The sequence below is a fragment of the Peromyscus eremicus genome, chromosome 4 (genome assembly GCF_949786415.1).
Source record: "Peromyscus eremicus chromosome 4, PerEre_H2_v1, whole genome shotgun sequence".
In the NCBI taxonomy this organism is placed as follows: domain Eukaryota; kingdom Metazoa; phylum Chordata; class Mammalia; order Rodentia; family Cricetidae; genus Peromyscus; species Peromyscus eremicus.
The window spans coordinates 28,107,328-28,123,508 of NC_081419.1; the positions used below are offsets into that span (position 1 = coordinate 28,107,328).

Below are 16,181 nucleotides of genomic sequence, written 5' to 3' on the forward strand. Positions count from 1 at the left end.
AATTTGCAAAAAATGATATGGAGACTTACTATTAATTATTAAAGCTTGGCCTTAGCTTAGTCTTGTTCCTAATCTTCTTAGTTCTAATCCTTAGTCTTCTTACACCTTAAATTAACCCGTATCTTTTAATCTACGTTCTTTTACATGGCTCAGTTACCCTTACTCTATACTGTCCATCCTGCTTCCTCTCCATTTGGCTGGCGACCCTCCTTTCTTCTTTCCAGAGCTTTCTGTTCCCAGAAGTTCCGCCTAACCTCTTCCTGCCTAGTTAATGACCATTCAGCTCTTTATTAAGCCAATCTTAGCATAGTGACACATCTTCACACAGTGTAAAGGAATATTTCACAACACTTCTCTGACTGTGTAATTAAAAATAAAATAAATATCTGCTTAAAATGTGACATTTCCTATAAAGCCAAAGGATTCTTTCCAGGCTTGCCCTTATTTGTTCTCTGTCTTTCAAGTCATTCAAGTTACTTGATAATTTGTGAGTTTTCATTCTCCTTCCATATCTTGATCCCCAGGAACATAGCTGTGTGCAGTCATGGCACACTACATTCTGTCAACGTTAATTAACAGTTTCAGATTTGGTTCAAGGTTATGTCAGCAGTTGCAGAACATTAGAAAAGCTGACATGATTGAGAAACGAGGCTATTTTAGGAAGAATATTACTAAAAATGGAGTAAGAAGCCTAGAGACAAATTTCTGTGCTTATTGTAATGATTGACAGTCATAGGACAGTATGTGTGGAATAGTTTCATCTTCAGTATCAGAGCAAACTTCATAACTTTTGTTTTTTAATCTATATTTTATGTATGAATGCTCTGCATTTATACTTGCAAGCCAGAAGAGGGCATCAGATCCTATTATAGATGGTTGTGAGCCACCATGTGGTTGCTGGGAATTGAACTCAGGACGTCTGGAAGAGCACCCAGTGCTTTTAACCACTAAGCCATCTCTCCAGCTGTCTACATTTTTTTTTTTTAAAACCTCATTCATGTCATTTTTTAATGCTCTTACAATTGGATTACAAGATTAGGCAAAATAAGTTATTACTACATGAACAAATAGTTTCTCCACTATCGTACCACCTTTGATTCATAAAAGAGGATATCTTAGACTAAAATTAGATAAGCTATAATCCCATAATACAAGAAGTAACTTTGGATGGTCTAAATTAAGTGAAAAAGTAGGCTTTGAGAGATATTCGGAATACAGTGTAATATTTAGGCAGGACAGTGAGAGCCAGAGAGCTACTTTATGTTCTGATAAAATCAGTTAAAAGTGGAACTTCAGAGTTTCACTGATCTGTCCTTAATTTTTAAAAACTATTGCTAAATGTACATATAACTACCAAAGTCTTGGCCAAAGATTACTTGCCATTCATTACCTAAGGATGAAAACACCAATGTCTAAGCTGCTTTTTAGATCTGTGTTAAGTGTATTTTAGTCTACCTAAATAGCTCCTAAAATCTCTTAAGCTTTCACATAAAAATGCAGTCAAGACCAACTAGCACTAGCTGCCCCAGCTTAGTAGCCACAGTTACAGTACTACACAATACCAGACTCTTGGGGGCAAATGCAAATGTAAAAAGAATTCATGAATAAGTAAGATTTTTTTAAAAGTAGAATTTAAAAAATGTATCTCTGCTAAATATTTTTACATCATCTTAAATGTTTACTAGTGAAGCCCTAGGGGGGGAAAAAAGTGTTTTCTAAAGGTGTACCTCAAACAATATGCAAAGTGCTCTTTCCTACATTCTATCCTCCCAGCAAACCATTATTCAGGTCTTTGTGATTCGATCCAGAAGGGAGGACAAGCTCTGTAAGCCTGTCTGGTGAGAGTATCCAAAAGCCATCTTACTTTACCCTGGCTAAATAGACCATATATATATATTTTTTTTTTCCTACAAAACCATAAACAAAAACATTAGTTCATGAAGTCAATGAGTACTGATTGCTTTCAAAATCTTTTTCAGGTTGGTACTCGGAGGTATATGGCTCCAGAGGTTTTAGAGGGCGCTATAAACTTCCAAAGGGATGCATTTTTGAGGATAGATATGTACGCCATGGGATTAGTCCTGTGGGAACTGGCTTCTCGATGTACTGCTGCAGATGGTAAGGGAAAACAGCATTTTTTTTTTTTTTAAAGTATACCATATTTATGAAAGGCATTACACAAAAAGGTAAATAAGTACATTTTCTTCTATGGACTCCAAAAGGTGGCCGAAGATATAGGAGGCAAGGTGAATTTTGGGGGCTGGACATGAAATGGCTTTGACACTTTGGAGGCAGAAATAGGTCAGACAGCACATACTACAAGAAAATATGTTGCTTAAGAACTTCAGTGTGAGTCTTTCATATCAAACTATGACTGGGTGTCCTGGGGATGCAGGCCCTATTGTTAAGTAATACACAGTTAAGGTGATCAAATACCTTCTGCAGAGAGGACTCCAGAGTGAGATAAGTGTGAATGATCTGTTCCAGGACCTGGTATGTAAGGCTTTCAGTAACTGTACTGGGGTGCAGTCATACCTGAGAAATGTCAGGTGGTGGTGTAGGAATTAAGGAGAGTTACTTGGTGGGGCTTGGGGTTATTTATTGGGGCATTTTTATGGCAAAAGAAAGGTTAGATGCTGATTTTTCTTAAATGCCTTGTATGTGCTCTAAAATACTTAAAAGCAGACTATGTTCACTTTCCCTTTGGCCCTGATTTGCCCTTAAAATGATAAAGTGAGTGCTTTAAAATTTGTGTCTAGTTAGTTAAAATCCAGCATTTCTCAAACTTTAGTGTGCATAGCAAACTCTAGGAATCTAGTTAAAAATAAGCCTCTGGAGGATGGGAAGATGGCTCTGTTATTAAGAGCACTGGTTGCTCTTCCTTCATGGATATCGGTCATGGCTGTGGTGCACACATGCAGGCAAAACAACCATCCACATTAAAGAAAATACATTAGCCTGGGCTAAGTAAGTCCTGAGAAGTCTGTGTGTTGATGCCAGTGTTGTTGACCTGTGAACCTTGAAATTTAAGTAGTTAAGTAGTTTTAGTTAGCGCTAAGTAGTAGAAGTGCTAACATAGTCCTTCATCTATCACAAGGTTCCCACAGAGCTGGGGAAATGGTTCAGTGGGCAATCCTCATGACCTCATTTTGATCCTGGGTCTTATATGGTGAGAGCCTAGCCTACCCTTCCTTGCAAGTTGTCCTCTGAACTCTATATGCATGTTGTGGAATATACACACACGCACACACACAAAGTGTAGTAATAATAAAAGATGCTTCCTAAAGCACGTGTACAAGGCTGAGTCAGTGCCTCTTTCAGTTCATGGTATTATGTTTGAAGTATTTGGGGTGTGTGTGTGTGTGTGTGTGTGTGTGTGTGTGTATATATATATATAATTTTTTATTTATTTATTTATTTTTTGGTTTTTCGAGACAAGGTTTCTCCATGTAGTTTTGGTGCTGGATCTCGCTCTGTAGCCCAGGCTGGCCTCAAACTCACAGAGATCCGCCTAGCTCTGCCTCCCGAGTACTGGGATTAAAGGCATGTGCCACCACTGCCTGGTGAATTTGGTAATATTTGTATACTTTGCACAAGGCTCATCTATGTACATCATCTTCTCTCTGATGAATGACACTGCCAAGTAGTGACCTGTTGTGTTAAGGGGAGAAAATATAGATTAAAAGCAGACTTGAGATAAGATTCAGATTTCACCTCTACTATAGAATAGTCAGATACCTCTGTGCAAAATTTCATTAACTTTCTGAGCTATCTTATTTACAAAATAGAGCAAATGCCACCTTCACGTGGAGATAAAATAATAGTAAAAATGTAGGTGCATCTAGTCTAAATAAGAATCTATTGAACATCAGGTATTAACTCTTAAATGCACATTCCTGTCTGAGATCCAAGAAGAACAAGTTGTTTATTTATAAGTATTATAAATATGCTTGTGAGAGAAGACAGAAAATTGCAAAGTGCATTAATTCCTCATGGAAGGTATTTGAACATGCCACAGAGAAGTATACTAGGTGAAGCACTATGAGTCTACAGAGGTAACGTTCTGATAGGAATTGCTGGAAATGAGTCTTCCAAAGAGGATTTGTAGCTTTGATTTCTAAATATTGACAATCCTTGTCATATATAGACATGGACATTCAGCATATGTGTTCCAAAACAGCCTGTTGAGGCTGATTGTGAAGATCAAGAATTTGGAGACAGCCAAAACTATTTAGCTTGACCCTGTCCAAAACAAGCAGCCATCAAACTCCTGAAAACAGACCTTTTGATTTCTCACAATTAGATTCTGGTCCCCTTGTGATACAAGTTTGGGGGGGGGGTCCATCTCTCTCCTCATAGAGTGCAGAATTGGAGGAGCTTTTACTAGTCAGGAAGAATTAAAATGGTTTTCCTCTTCTTACATTTCAGGACCTGTAGATGAATACATGTTACCATTTGAGGAGGAAATTGGCCAGCATCCGTCTCTTGAAGATATGCAGGAAGTTGTTGTGCATAAAAAAAAGAGGCCTGTTTTAAGAGATTATTGGCAGAAACATGCAGTAAGTTTATGCAATTTTCCATTTGAAATTTCAAGAAAACATTTTTTTCAAGAGAATAGTGTATCTGTTATGTGCACATTTCTCTTCTGGGACAGTGATCTTCACACAGCTGTTTTGTACTGGAGTTCAGAGGCAGAATTAGGGCTTTGTCTAAAGTGACAGAGCTTTGCAGAGAAGGCTCTTACCTCAGTGGTCTAGTTAAGTTCAAGCAAGTATCTCCTGGTTTGAAAGTTCCATGAGAAACAAATGCCTGGTCCATGGGAAGCTGGATAGTCTTGCTAATCATTACCTTCTAATGGATGCCATCTTAACACTTATTAAGCACTCAGTTTTCTCTACTCTATGAAATCTTATTCATTTCATTTAGGCTTTTAAGACTTGACTTTACAGTTAGAGCAGGCAGAGCAGCATAGAATTGTGCTGGTAATTTGGTGTTAATATAACTAGAAACTCAAATAGCAATAAATAACTACACCCTGAAACCAGAGATTGATTCTTCATGGGTGACCTTTTAATTTTAACTGCAAGGGAGAAATGCCACTATCAACTAAGAAAATGATTTAAAAAAATTGGTACCCACATTAGACTTAGTTGCAAGTCTACTTGAAAAGGTTAAGCATTGAAATGATTGGATTTATGAATATAAGATTTTTGGAATTTAAAAATATATTCATGTTGTGGATCCCTAATGCTTGGAAAAGTAATTTATTTTGCTGGTATGCAAAATGACTTTCAATAAAAGTGAGTTTTGATCCAGCCACGGTATCTCATGTGCTTGAGGCAGAAGGATCAAGAGTTTGAGGCCAACCATGAGTCCATTAAAAAGAGCCAGAGTGGTCTGGAGAGATGATTCAGTGGTTAAGAGCACTGTCTGCTCTTCCAGAGGTCCTGAGTTCAATTCCCAGCAACTACATGGTGGCTCACAACCATCTATAATGAGATCTGATGCCCTCTTCTGGTGTACAGCAGACTTGCAGAAAGAACACTGTTTACATAATAAATAAAAATAAATCATAAAAAAAAAAAAAAAAAAAAAGAGCCAGAGTGAGTGCTGATCAAACTTGGCTGATCTTGAAGCTATGACCCATGAAAATCACTAACAGTGTTAGCCTGTTTCCTATCAGGAAACAATAGCTGTTATGTTTGACTGTTCTTCTCCTTTTAGGGAATGGCAATGCTCTGTGAAACGATAGAAGAATGTTGGGATCACGATGCAGAAGCCAGGTTATCAGCTGGATGTGTAGGTGAAAGAATTACCCAGATGCAAAGACTAACAAATATCATTACTACAGAGGACATTGTAACAGTGGTCACAATGGTGACAAACGTTGACTTTCCTCCCAAAGAATCTAGTCTATGATGGTGGCACCATCTGTACACACTGAGAATTGGGACTCTGAACTGGAGCTGCTAAGCTAAGGAAACTGCTTAGTGTATTTTCTGTGTGAAATGAGTAGGATGCCTCCGGGACATGTACACAAGCAGCCCCTTGTGGAACGCATGGCTCTGGGAGATTTACTGCATCGTCTGCAGCACAGATACGAAGGGGAGTCTAAGGGAAAAGCTGCAAACTGTAAAGAACTTCTGAAAAATGTACACGAAGAATGTGGCCCTCTCCAAATCAAGGATCTTTTGGACCTGGCTAATCAAGTATTTGAAAACTGACATCAGATTTCTTAATGTCTGTCAGAAGACACTAATTCCTTAAATGAACTACTGCTATTTTTTTTAAATCAAAAACTTTTCATTTCAGATTTTAAAAGGGTAACTTTTTATTGCATTTGCTGTTGTTTCTATAAATGACTATTGTAATGCCAACATGACACAGCTTGTGAATGTGTAGTGTGCTGCTGTTCTGTGTACATAAAGTCATCAAAGTGGGGTACAGTAAAGAGGCTTCCAAGCATTACTTTAACCTCCCTCAACAAGGTATACCTCAGTTCCACGGTTGCTAAATTATAAAATTGAAAACACTAACAAAATTTGAATAAATCAATCCATGTTTTATAACAAGGTATTACAAATTCACTGTGTTATTTAAGAAAAAATGGTAAGCTATGCTTAGTGCCAATAGTAAGTGGCTATTTGTAAAGCAGTGTTTTAGCTTTTCTTGTACTGGCTTGTAATTTAGGGAAAACAAAGTACTGTTTTTGAAATAGAAAAAATAATGGTGTCATTTCCCCTCCTTCCCTTCATCTTATATCCAGGTCCCAAAGTATTGCATACTTAAGTAGTACTTTTTTCTTTAAGGTGTGCTGTGTTTGGGAAATATTTGAAAACATAAAGCATGATTTAAAAAATTTTAAGTGAGCTGTGACACTGGAAAGCTCTTCATTTTATCTTTTAAAAATAGATTTTTTTTCCTATTTATATATGTAAAATTGTGGTGTATTTCTTCTTTTACCAAACAGTGTATGGGATATTCTTATCACTGTTTTAGGATCACCTCAGGAAGTGTCATTACTCAGAATTCCTCACTCTGCTTTGAGACGTGTAACTATCACTATACTGTGTGGTGCCATCTTGTCAAGTGTAATATTTGATGTCTGTGATGTGAAGAGAATTGTCTTTGGATAGAGATACTGACCTTTAAGCACAGATTTCAGATATTACTGCTTTAAATCAAATCAGGGATAACAAGTTGAACTTATAACTTAAAATATGCAATGACATTTAGAGGTAACCAGTGGTGGTATAAGGAACACAGCCTAGCCTTCCCCAAGTTACTTTACAGCTAACTCTAGATAGTTCATGCCTTATCCTTGCTAAAAGAAAATGGAATTGATGGCAAGTAGGTACCAGAGTGCTTTTGAAAACAATGTAACATTAGAATATAATTGGCTTCTTCCTCAAACTTATACAAGCCCAAGTGAAAGATTAATTCCCTGAATTTTAAGATTACCAACAAATAGCCAGTATTACGTTATATATATTTTTGTCGAGTCACTTTAACATCCATATATTAATTTTATAAATTTTTTACATGCTACTATCAGGAGCTCACTGTGAATGCATTATCTTCAGATGGTTAAGACATCATACACTACACTTTACATAAAATGTGCACTAATCTCTGGGAAGACTGAATTAATTATAAACAATACATAGGTCAACAGACTCTAAGCAGGGAGGGGAGAGTAATAGCATTCGTTGTGTCTGTATGCCACACCCCATAGGGAATTGTGCTTTGTCTCTGTACCCAAGGTCTCACTGTATTCCTAAGATTGCCTAATTCAGTGTTCACTGTTCTGATTTCTACATATTTGGCCTCTTAAATTCTTGATTTAGGTTTGCTTCCACTTGTAAACTAGTCAAGGATAACCATAAGAGAATGTGCATACAAGGAAATTGTTAATCTCCATAAACAAATTTCTGGTGATTGTAAACATTCAACCTCTTTTTAAAAGTGATAAATGAGGGATATTGTGGCTGTCTGGCTTAGGAGAGCACTACAGATAAAATGTTACCAAGACTGGTTCATGACAGAAAATGCTTTGTCTTCATGCTAGGGAAACTTTTTTTTTTATAAATCTTGGGTATTGTACTTAAATATAGCTTATCAATTTTAAAACTTGTATTCTCTTGAGAACTACATTAACAGAAAGCCTTTTTTATAAGCAGTAAAGTAAGAATGTTCCAGTGACTACCTGTTCTTATACCTAGTCTTGTTAAAACTTTCTTTTGCAGGGCATTTTAGTGTTTGGTTTACAGTAAGTGCAGAGCGGGCAGATAAAAAGTTTGAGCTAGGGACACTGAAAAAGGAAGATCAAAGAATGAAAACTTTTTTTTTAGGGAGATGGCAAACTTAGACCCCTGTAACTTTGTGTATGGTGCTCCTCATGATGTCTTGTACTTTGCCTTTCTGATACCCACCAGAACTGCTGCTCTTACTTACTCTACCTTGCCCAGATCTCCTGTGAGAAATGCTTTATGATCAACTGCCATAGGACTGATGGATTAACCAGTGTTGAATTTATCTGAAGTCTATCTATGCCCTGCACAGATCTTGTATGTATTTTAGATGCTAGGAGTTATAGCATGTGATTTGTGATTCTTGTTTGGACGTTTTATTACAGGTACCTTGTGAATTCCAGAACAGAGACTGTGCCTCAATGATTGGTCCCATGAACTTGCACTATCTTTTGTGGTGATATTCTGAAAATATAACCAGGAAAAACAAAAAACAAAATCCAACACCTTTGAATTTAAAACTAGAATCATGTGTCACAAAATTATGAAAACATTGCTTATATCCCCTTTTCTTATCCTTAGGGTAATAGTCACGTTTAAGTAAAATTCAAATGGTCGGGAACAAACCCTCACCAGATGGATGGTAGTTTAGTGGAATAGACTGATTACTGTTTTTTAAAAAAATGCTTCATCAGCTATTTTCCAGTTTCTCTTTTTTACTTTTTTGAAAAATTACTTTTTAGGAACATTTGGTATAATGTGCATAAAATTATTTACAATTTATGGACAAAGATACAAGTAGCATCTTGATTAAACATCATTTACCTCAGATATTCAACCAGCAGTACGTTTTTTATGCAGTCTCAACCCGTATCTCCCTATTTGTTACCTCTCAAAATATTGGTAAACAATTATTTTAGCTTTACTCTGTATTTCTTGTCAGTGTTTTGGGCACAGGTTGTTGTACTACTGTCATATTGTACTTGCTATCTTTTTTTTCTGCAAGTATTTAACAGAAAGCTAAAAACGAAAAAAATCCCCATAAAATCCCACCTTGAATAAGTGATTGTTAAATATTGTACAAATAAAATGTATGCTATCCCCATTCCATCCCCATGTTAAATAAAAAATGAATATGGTATTTGCACATGCAGTTTTTCTTTAGCTATGTACGTTCTTAAAGAGGTAATAGTTTTCCAATTTATAGTGAAGTTTCTGCCTTGAGACTTTCCAAGGGTAGAGTCATAAAAGCAGGGAGGTTTGTGAATTAGGGCATTTTCCTTCTACTGTTGTCTAATCAGACTATTTCTACCCAAGTGTCTGTTGGTCCTTACTGTCCATGGAAAGGATCCAGAGGCCTATTGGTAAAGTGAGTGCATTTCATCGGATTCTGTGCTCACAGGACAAAGGTGAAGGCAACTTAGATTATTGCTTTGAAAGAACCCAGTCATCTTAAGTCAAATCAAAAGGCAATGGTGGAATATGCATGACCACTACAGAAAGTCCGTTTTCCACTGCACCTTCTTCAATGTCTAATTCTTTAGATCAGTAGGTAACATTTCCTTACCATATAAGACATTACCATATGGAAGTTTGAAAAACAGATTTTAATTTCTCAGAGAGAGACATGTGTCTGCATATAAATGCAGAGATGCTTTTTAAACAAGATCCAAGTTTCAGTAGGCCATGTGAAAAAAGCCAAAGTTGTTTTTCCATCTGTTGACCCAAAGGAGTCTTGAGTTCTTGATTTTCAGTATTTTTCTTCATAGAATTTTCAAGTCATACTTTCAGTTTACATTCATTCTTTTTGTTTTAGACAACTTAAGCTAGTTTGGAACTAGCTCCTGAAAGTAGCTTCTGATCTTGCTTCCACCTCTGAAGCTATGGAATTGTACATTACAGATGTATACTTCCATGACATACATTATTCAAGTTTTTTTAGAAACTCGCTTTTTTAAAATTAGATTTAATAATGTAGTTTAAACAATGTATGAAGTGAATCTAGCTAAAAAGCTTCTTGCAATATATGCCTATACTTGTGTGACCTTCATAGTTATTACTGCTTCATTTTTATCACAATGATTAAAAATAAAAATTTACCTTGCCTGTTTTTAAAGTTGAATACATTGTTCAACTAGATCTTCTCTAGTTGTTTCCCAGCCAGGAAAGCAGAGGACTCAGCTTTTAAGCAGCATCTAAATAAGTCTGAAATTCTCATGTTATTTTATTAGGTTCCTTAAAGAGGAACTTTCTTGAGACAAGCTCTCGATATGTAGCCCAGGCTGGCCACAAATGCTTGATTCTCTTTAACAAGTCTCCTACATGGTAGGACTATAGACACTTTGTCCTGCTGCTACAATTTTTTTTAATAGGAAAATTTTGCTTTTATTCAGTAGCAATACTACCATGCTAAATATTTTGGAAAAATAAATCGCCTGAGAAAATGTGTGGACTATGTCATCAAACCGCTATGCAAGCCTTAGACTTAATGAGATATGGCTGGGGAAAAAAAAGTCTAAGACAGAATGCTAAACATATTTTACTGTAGGAAAGGAAAGGCTATGTATGTATGAAATGGTATTTTAATGCACAGAAATCTTACATTTGAGATTTCTTAAGAGCCAAATTACTAAAATATCCTCGAAAATCAGTAAAGAATGTGTTGTTGAGCTTTAGTTTTTAATAACATGAGCTTTAGTGTTAGTCAAACCAAGCTTCATTCTAGGGCACACCAGACATTTTTCCATACTGTAATCCTGGACACTACCACTGGTGTAGTTTTCTAATCTGTAAATACAATTAGTTCTGCAGTTAAATACTTTATAAATTGCACACAGATGGGTTATATATTTTATAAAACCTTACTATGACCAAATATGCAATTGAATATTCTTGAACAAATGAAGCCAGGGAATGATTAAGTTCCATGTTAAACCTCAAGCTCTTTTACTTTTAGGTCTATGAATTTATGATGTGGACCTTTGACTGACATTCTATGTTCTTAGGGAATTCCTTTTTGAAGCCAATAGCTAACACTGCAAACACTTCTCATTATTTGTAGAAGCAGTTTCCCAGGAATCTTTTAAGGTACATGTTAGATGGCAAATTCTGATCCCTTCTGAACTAAAGAAGATCCAGAATGTATGCTTAAAAAATTCCTACAAAAGATTCTGATAAGGTATTCAGAGAAGAAAATGCTGAGTTGTTTGGACGCCTTCCACACAAACTCTCCTCAGCACAAGTGGGCCAGTCTACTGAACTAAAACACTAGTAATCTGGATAGGACTCAAAATTCCAATGTACACAGCAAAACCCAACCCAACCCCAATCTCTACAGGCTCCTCCTGTAGCTGAAATAATCCTCATGTAATTTCTGATCCTTGTTGTCTCCTGACTGCTTAGGATTACATCTGGTAAACTGAGTGCTTAGTTGAAATAACCTTTTCCAATGGACCACATACATTCTACAAGAGTGTCAAATCATCATATGGACTATCCCTAAAATAGTCACATTTTATTCTTTTGAATTGCTACTCATGTAGTGCAATTTAAATTAATGGAATTGTGTGTATATGCAGTCATGATTCAACTTGTAGCCAAGATAGTAAGTGCAAGTTTCTCATAAACAATATTTATAAACAAGGAATGTAATAACATATCTTGTTAAAGGGCAGTAGCTTTTAGTTCTTTACAGAAATGTACTTAAAATGTTCAAAGCCAGCTTAGTGAGGATGTTGCCCACTGTCTGACATCTGTAGGGCAGTTGGAGTACTTCTGTAGAGCATTCATAATTTGAGTATTATCCAAAAGTAGTTTCACTAGCTGGTATTCTCTCTGTGAATTCACTGAAGTTCTTTCCATGGGTTTTATTAATTCCAACTGTTGTAAATGCTCAAATGCCTGAAAGATAAAAGATAGAGCTTAGACTAAAGGGGAAAAATGTTAAATCCACGGTAGTTACTGGTTTCAGCCAGCTGGGAAACAGTGACAGGTTTAAAAAAAAGGAAGAGAAATCAGCACATTTGAAACATCTTTTCCCCAAGTGCATCCTTCCATACTTGAATTTATATTAAAATCTTTCTTTTTTTTTACATTTTATTTATTTATTTTCTCAAGACAGGATTTCCCTGTGTAGCTCCAGCTGTCCTTGAACTCAGAGATCCTCCTGCCTCTGCATGTGCTGGGATTAAAGGTGTGCGCCACCATACCTGGGCTCTAAAATCTTCTTAATTAACTCCAACTTTGTTCATGACAGACAGGGGAGGAAGAAAGAAAGAAAAAAAGAAAGGAAGAGAACAGGAAAGATACAAATATAGTTAAAATAACTTTTAGGGATGGGAATTTAGCTCAGCAGTATAAAGGGCTGGATGCCTACCACCACTAAACAAAACGGTAGTTGCCCAAACCCCAAGTTTAATCAAATCCACAAAAACTACACTGTTAATTTTACCTGAATCTTAACAATGATAATGTTTTGTTTCTAGGCTGATTCTTTTTTTTTTTTTTTTTTTTTTTTTTTGGTTTTTCGAGACAGAGTTTCTCTGTGTAGCTTTGCGCCTTTCCTGGAACTCACTTTGGAGACCAGGCTGGCCTCGAACTCACAGCGATCCGCCTGGCTCTGCCTCCCGAGTGCTGGGATTAAAGGCGTGCGCCACCACCGCCCGGCTCTAGGCTGATTCTTATCATAGGTTCTTTTCTAGTAAGTGCTGGATACTGTACCTAAATCTGCACCTCCCACATTCTAATTCTGAGCTATGTAGCTCCAGTCCTTTGTCTACTACTTTGATATTAAAAACCTAAGAATCTGAGAAGACTAACTAACTAGGTTACTAAAATTTGCAGTTTGTTTCAGTCTCAACAAAGCCTCACTGTACATTAAAGTTAAACAGCTGTACAGCAATAGATCAGTGTCTCACTTAGCCATGGTCAGAGAAGCTTTCTCCTGCAGTAGATGGGAACTAATAGAGACCCACATCTGGACAAAGTGCAGAGCAGGAGACCTTGGGACACCCTGTCTGAAACAGGATTTTTTTTTTTTCATCAAACCCCTCAGGAAACTGAAAAGAAGGCAAAGGAAGATTATAAGAGACAGGGAATGGGTACTAAGGAAACAGTGTCTTCCAGACACAACAGAACTGAGGAACATGAACTCTGAAGGCTGTGACAGCAAGCACACAACATGCACAGGTCCAAGCCAGATGGGGTCCAAGTGCTAAAATGGGGAAGTACACATGATCTCTCATCCCCAACCAGGAAGCTATCCCCAATTAACAACCTCTCAGAAAGGAAAAATGAGCTTTTCCAAGGGAGTCTCAAGTATACCAACCACACTCAAGGGCAGGGACCATGGCCAGTAGCAGATGGCCAACACAAAATGAACTCAAATGTATTTGGAGATTTTTTTTTAGTCTCATATAGCTTTGCCTCCCCCGCTCCCCCAACAACTGGTCTTTTGCTTGTATATCATGGTTTCCAATTTTGTTTGTATGGGTTCTGTTTGTGTCTCTGCCTAGGTATGTGCTTTCCCCTGCTATTTCACTGTTCGTCAGTTTGTTCATTTTGTTTTATCCTTGCTTGTCTATTTGCTTGACTGTTTTTTTGAGGGGGAAGGAGACAGAGAAGGCACGGAGTTGGGGAGAGAGAAAAAAGGCATGGATTTGGGGGGAGAGGGGGGAAAAAGGGGAGAGAGAGAAAGAAGGCGTGGTATTGGAAGGGTGATGAGGTGGGAAGAATCTGAGGTAGGGGAATGATTGGAATATATTGTATGAAAATAAATACTTTCAATAAAGCATAAATAAAAATTAAAGAACAAAACAGTTTACCAACTGTAACACAGGGAGAGTTAAAAAAGGCCCAGAGCACAATAAAGCCTACTGTAAGCAAAGGACCCTGTAAGGTGGTCCAGACCTGGGGGTGGTGGGATGTTCATTTTATCCCTAGTCAATAAAGTTCCTGTCCATGTTCCTCTTAGTCACTTTAACAGAGCTCTTAATTGTTTGCTTCTTCTTACTCTGTAACTCATATATTACTTTTAGAACCCTGATAACTCTAGGTTTGTTATTAAGGAAAGAAAAAAGTATACTGATGACATACTAAAACAGTGACACACTCAAGTAGATTGTTGAGCATTTGATTCTTACACTTCACTGTGAAAAGTATCACTAGAATACACTGTTTATCATAAAAGTTCTAATTTAAGAAAAAAAGCTCAAATGCTTCTGGCGTAGCTGAACAAAACTGAAAAAATATTTCCAAGTTGCAGAATAGACCCTATTTTAAAATATACAAATAAGCAGCTAACATGCCCAAGTGCCCTTTTCACAACTACAGGAGACAACCAGACAGGAGGTTAGGGGAAAAATCCATCCTACGACTGGTGCTGCTGGAAGAACTGGTAAGACTCTGTGCTCGTGAAAACTGCTACAGGAAAAGAAATCTGGATTATGCTCTATAAGTAAGCCAAAGGATCAGGCTTCCACTGCTTAAAAAATAAAGATTTTTACTTCCATATGCACCCCCCCCCAAAAAACACCACTGTGCCAACAATGGACAATCAAGCTCTTAAAATATGTCGATCTGTATTTACATTTTATTTAGTTTCCATTAACTATAAACTTAAAAACTCTGAGACTGAATTATTCAGAAAAATGAGTATATTTGGTATGATTTTAATGTAAATCTACTTTTTTAGCTATTTAATAAATTTAAAGGAACAAATGTCTAATGCATATTTATTAAATTGGGACCTATTGTAATTTTGTATAAATATGCCAAATTTTAAAAATATAAAAGAAAATACTTAATGAAATATTTAAATAAAATGAAATATTTAATCATAGATTTGAAAATATTTTTAATAGACTGAGTTATATTGTTACAAGTTATCTGATCTTTTATTTCCTATGCCTACTAGAAAACCTAAGACTATATAATGTGATTCCGATTTTCTTTGGAGTAGAGGAGTATACTGTAGGATATCACTGTCAAATTGTAAAACTGATAACTTACCACAAACAAAACTTAACATTTGTAATTACAGTTGTAATTACAAATATAAGGCAACATAGTTCCTTTTCAGTATGCAAGTGCTAAGAACAGACAGTAGAGGGCAATGTATCTTCACAAACTCCAAAACAGGCTGCCTACAGAATTAAGAATTTCTCTAATGAAATACCCAAACATTCAAAAAGTTATGAAATATATAAAAAAATCAAGTTGGATCTGATGAAAACTACAAGTAAGTCAAACCATACCTTCATGACCACAGGTTTCTCAAAGTTATAAACAGAATGAGCCTTTCTTTGAATAAATTTCTGAAACTCTGCAAAGAAAGCAATGAGAATATTAGTACTCTCCAACAAAAAGCAGGGAAGAAATCTAGAAGAAATGGCAAACTTTTCTTCTCACCATTATAGACCATTTGAAAATTAAAGGGCTCTTCTTCATAGATGTCATTTAAATGTTTCATTGCTATTATAAGACAGATTTCCAAGACTGATAGACCTGTAATAAAGGAGATAAACTCTTGAGCAGTATGACACTGAAATGATTGTGCTCCAGAAAATAATTACTATATATATGGTCAAGGCTTTGAAGGGTAGAGGAGGTTGGGATTCCCTGTATTTAAAAGTATTCCAAACACTATTATCTATAAAAACACGAGTAAGTCTTTTAACTTCCCTGAACATAGTTGTTACTGGCTTTTTTTTGGGGGGGGGGTACAGTGGGGGGAAGGATCTGCAAAATAAAAGATTTTTCTAAACTTAAAGGGATGTGTTGTAAGTATGAAAAATTTGATACTATATGGCCCACAACAAACAGCAGAAATTGTGATTATCATGCAATTTCAAATAACATGCCTTTGGGAGGCATTTATGCAGAGAAGTTTTGGAAATTATATCTAAAACTGTGTGCATATTCTCTACCTCCCCA

General features: G+C 36.4%; 2 protein-coding genes across 5 annotated transcripts in view; one reads left to right on the forward strand and one right to left on the reverse strand.

The window, feature by feature from the left end:
• Acvr2a (activin A receptor type 2A) overlaps positions 1-9,396 on the forward strand; it is a 78,453-nt gene extending 69,057 nt beyond the window's left edge. The window contains exons 9-11 of the mRNA XM_059260445.1: positions 1,980-2,118; positions 4,429-4,559; positions 5,725-9,396. Coding sequence (XP_059116428.1) covers positions 1,980-2,118; positions 4,429-4,559; positions 5,725-5,919 — 465 coding nt within the window. The 3' untranslated portion in view covers positions 5,920-9,396. The remainder of the gene's footprint in view (positions 1-1,979; positions 2,119-4,428; positions 4,560-5,724) is intronic.
• Positions 9,397-9,837: 441 nt separating this feature from the next.
• The window catches only part of Orc4 (origin recognition complex subunit 4), a 46,138-nt gene continuing 39,794 nt past the window's right edge, over positions 9,838-16,181 (reverse strand). For all 4 annotated transcript variants that reach the window (XM_059260449.1, XM_059260446.1, XM_059260448.1 and 1 more), the window contains 3 exons: positions 15,657-15,752; positions 15,503-15,570; positions 9,838-12,149 (listed from right to left, as the gene is read on the reverse strand). In XM_059260449.1, the coding sequence (XP_059116432.1) occupies positions 11,961-12,149; positions 15,503-15,570; positions 15,657-15,752 (353 nt within the window). In that variant the 3' untranslated portion in view covers positions 9,838-11,960. The remainder of the gene's footprint in view (positions 12,150-15,502; positions 15,571-15,656; positions 15,753-16,181) is intronic.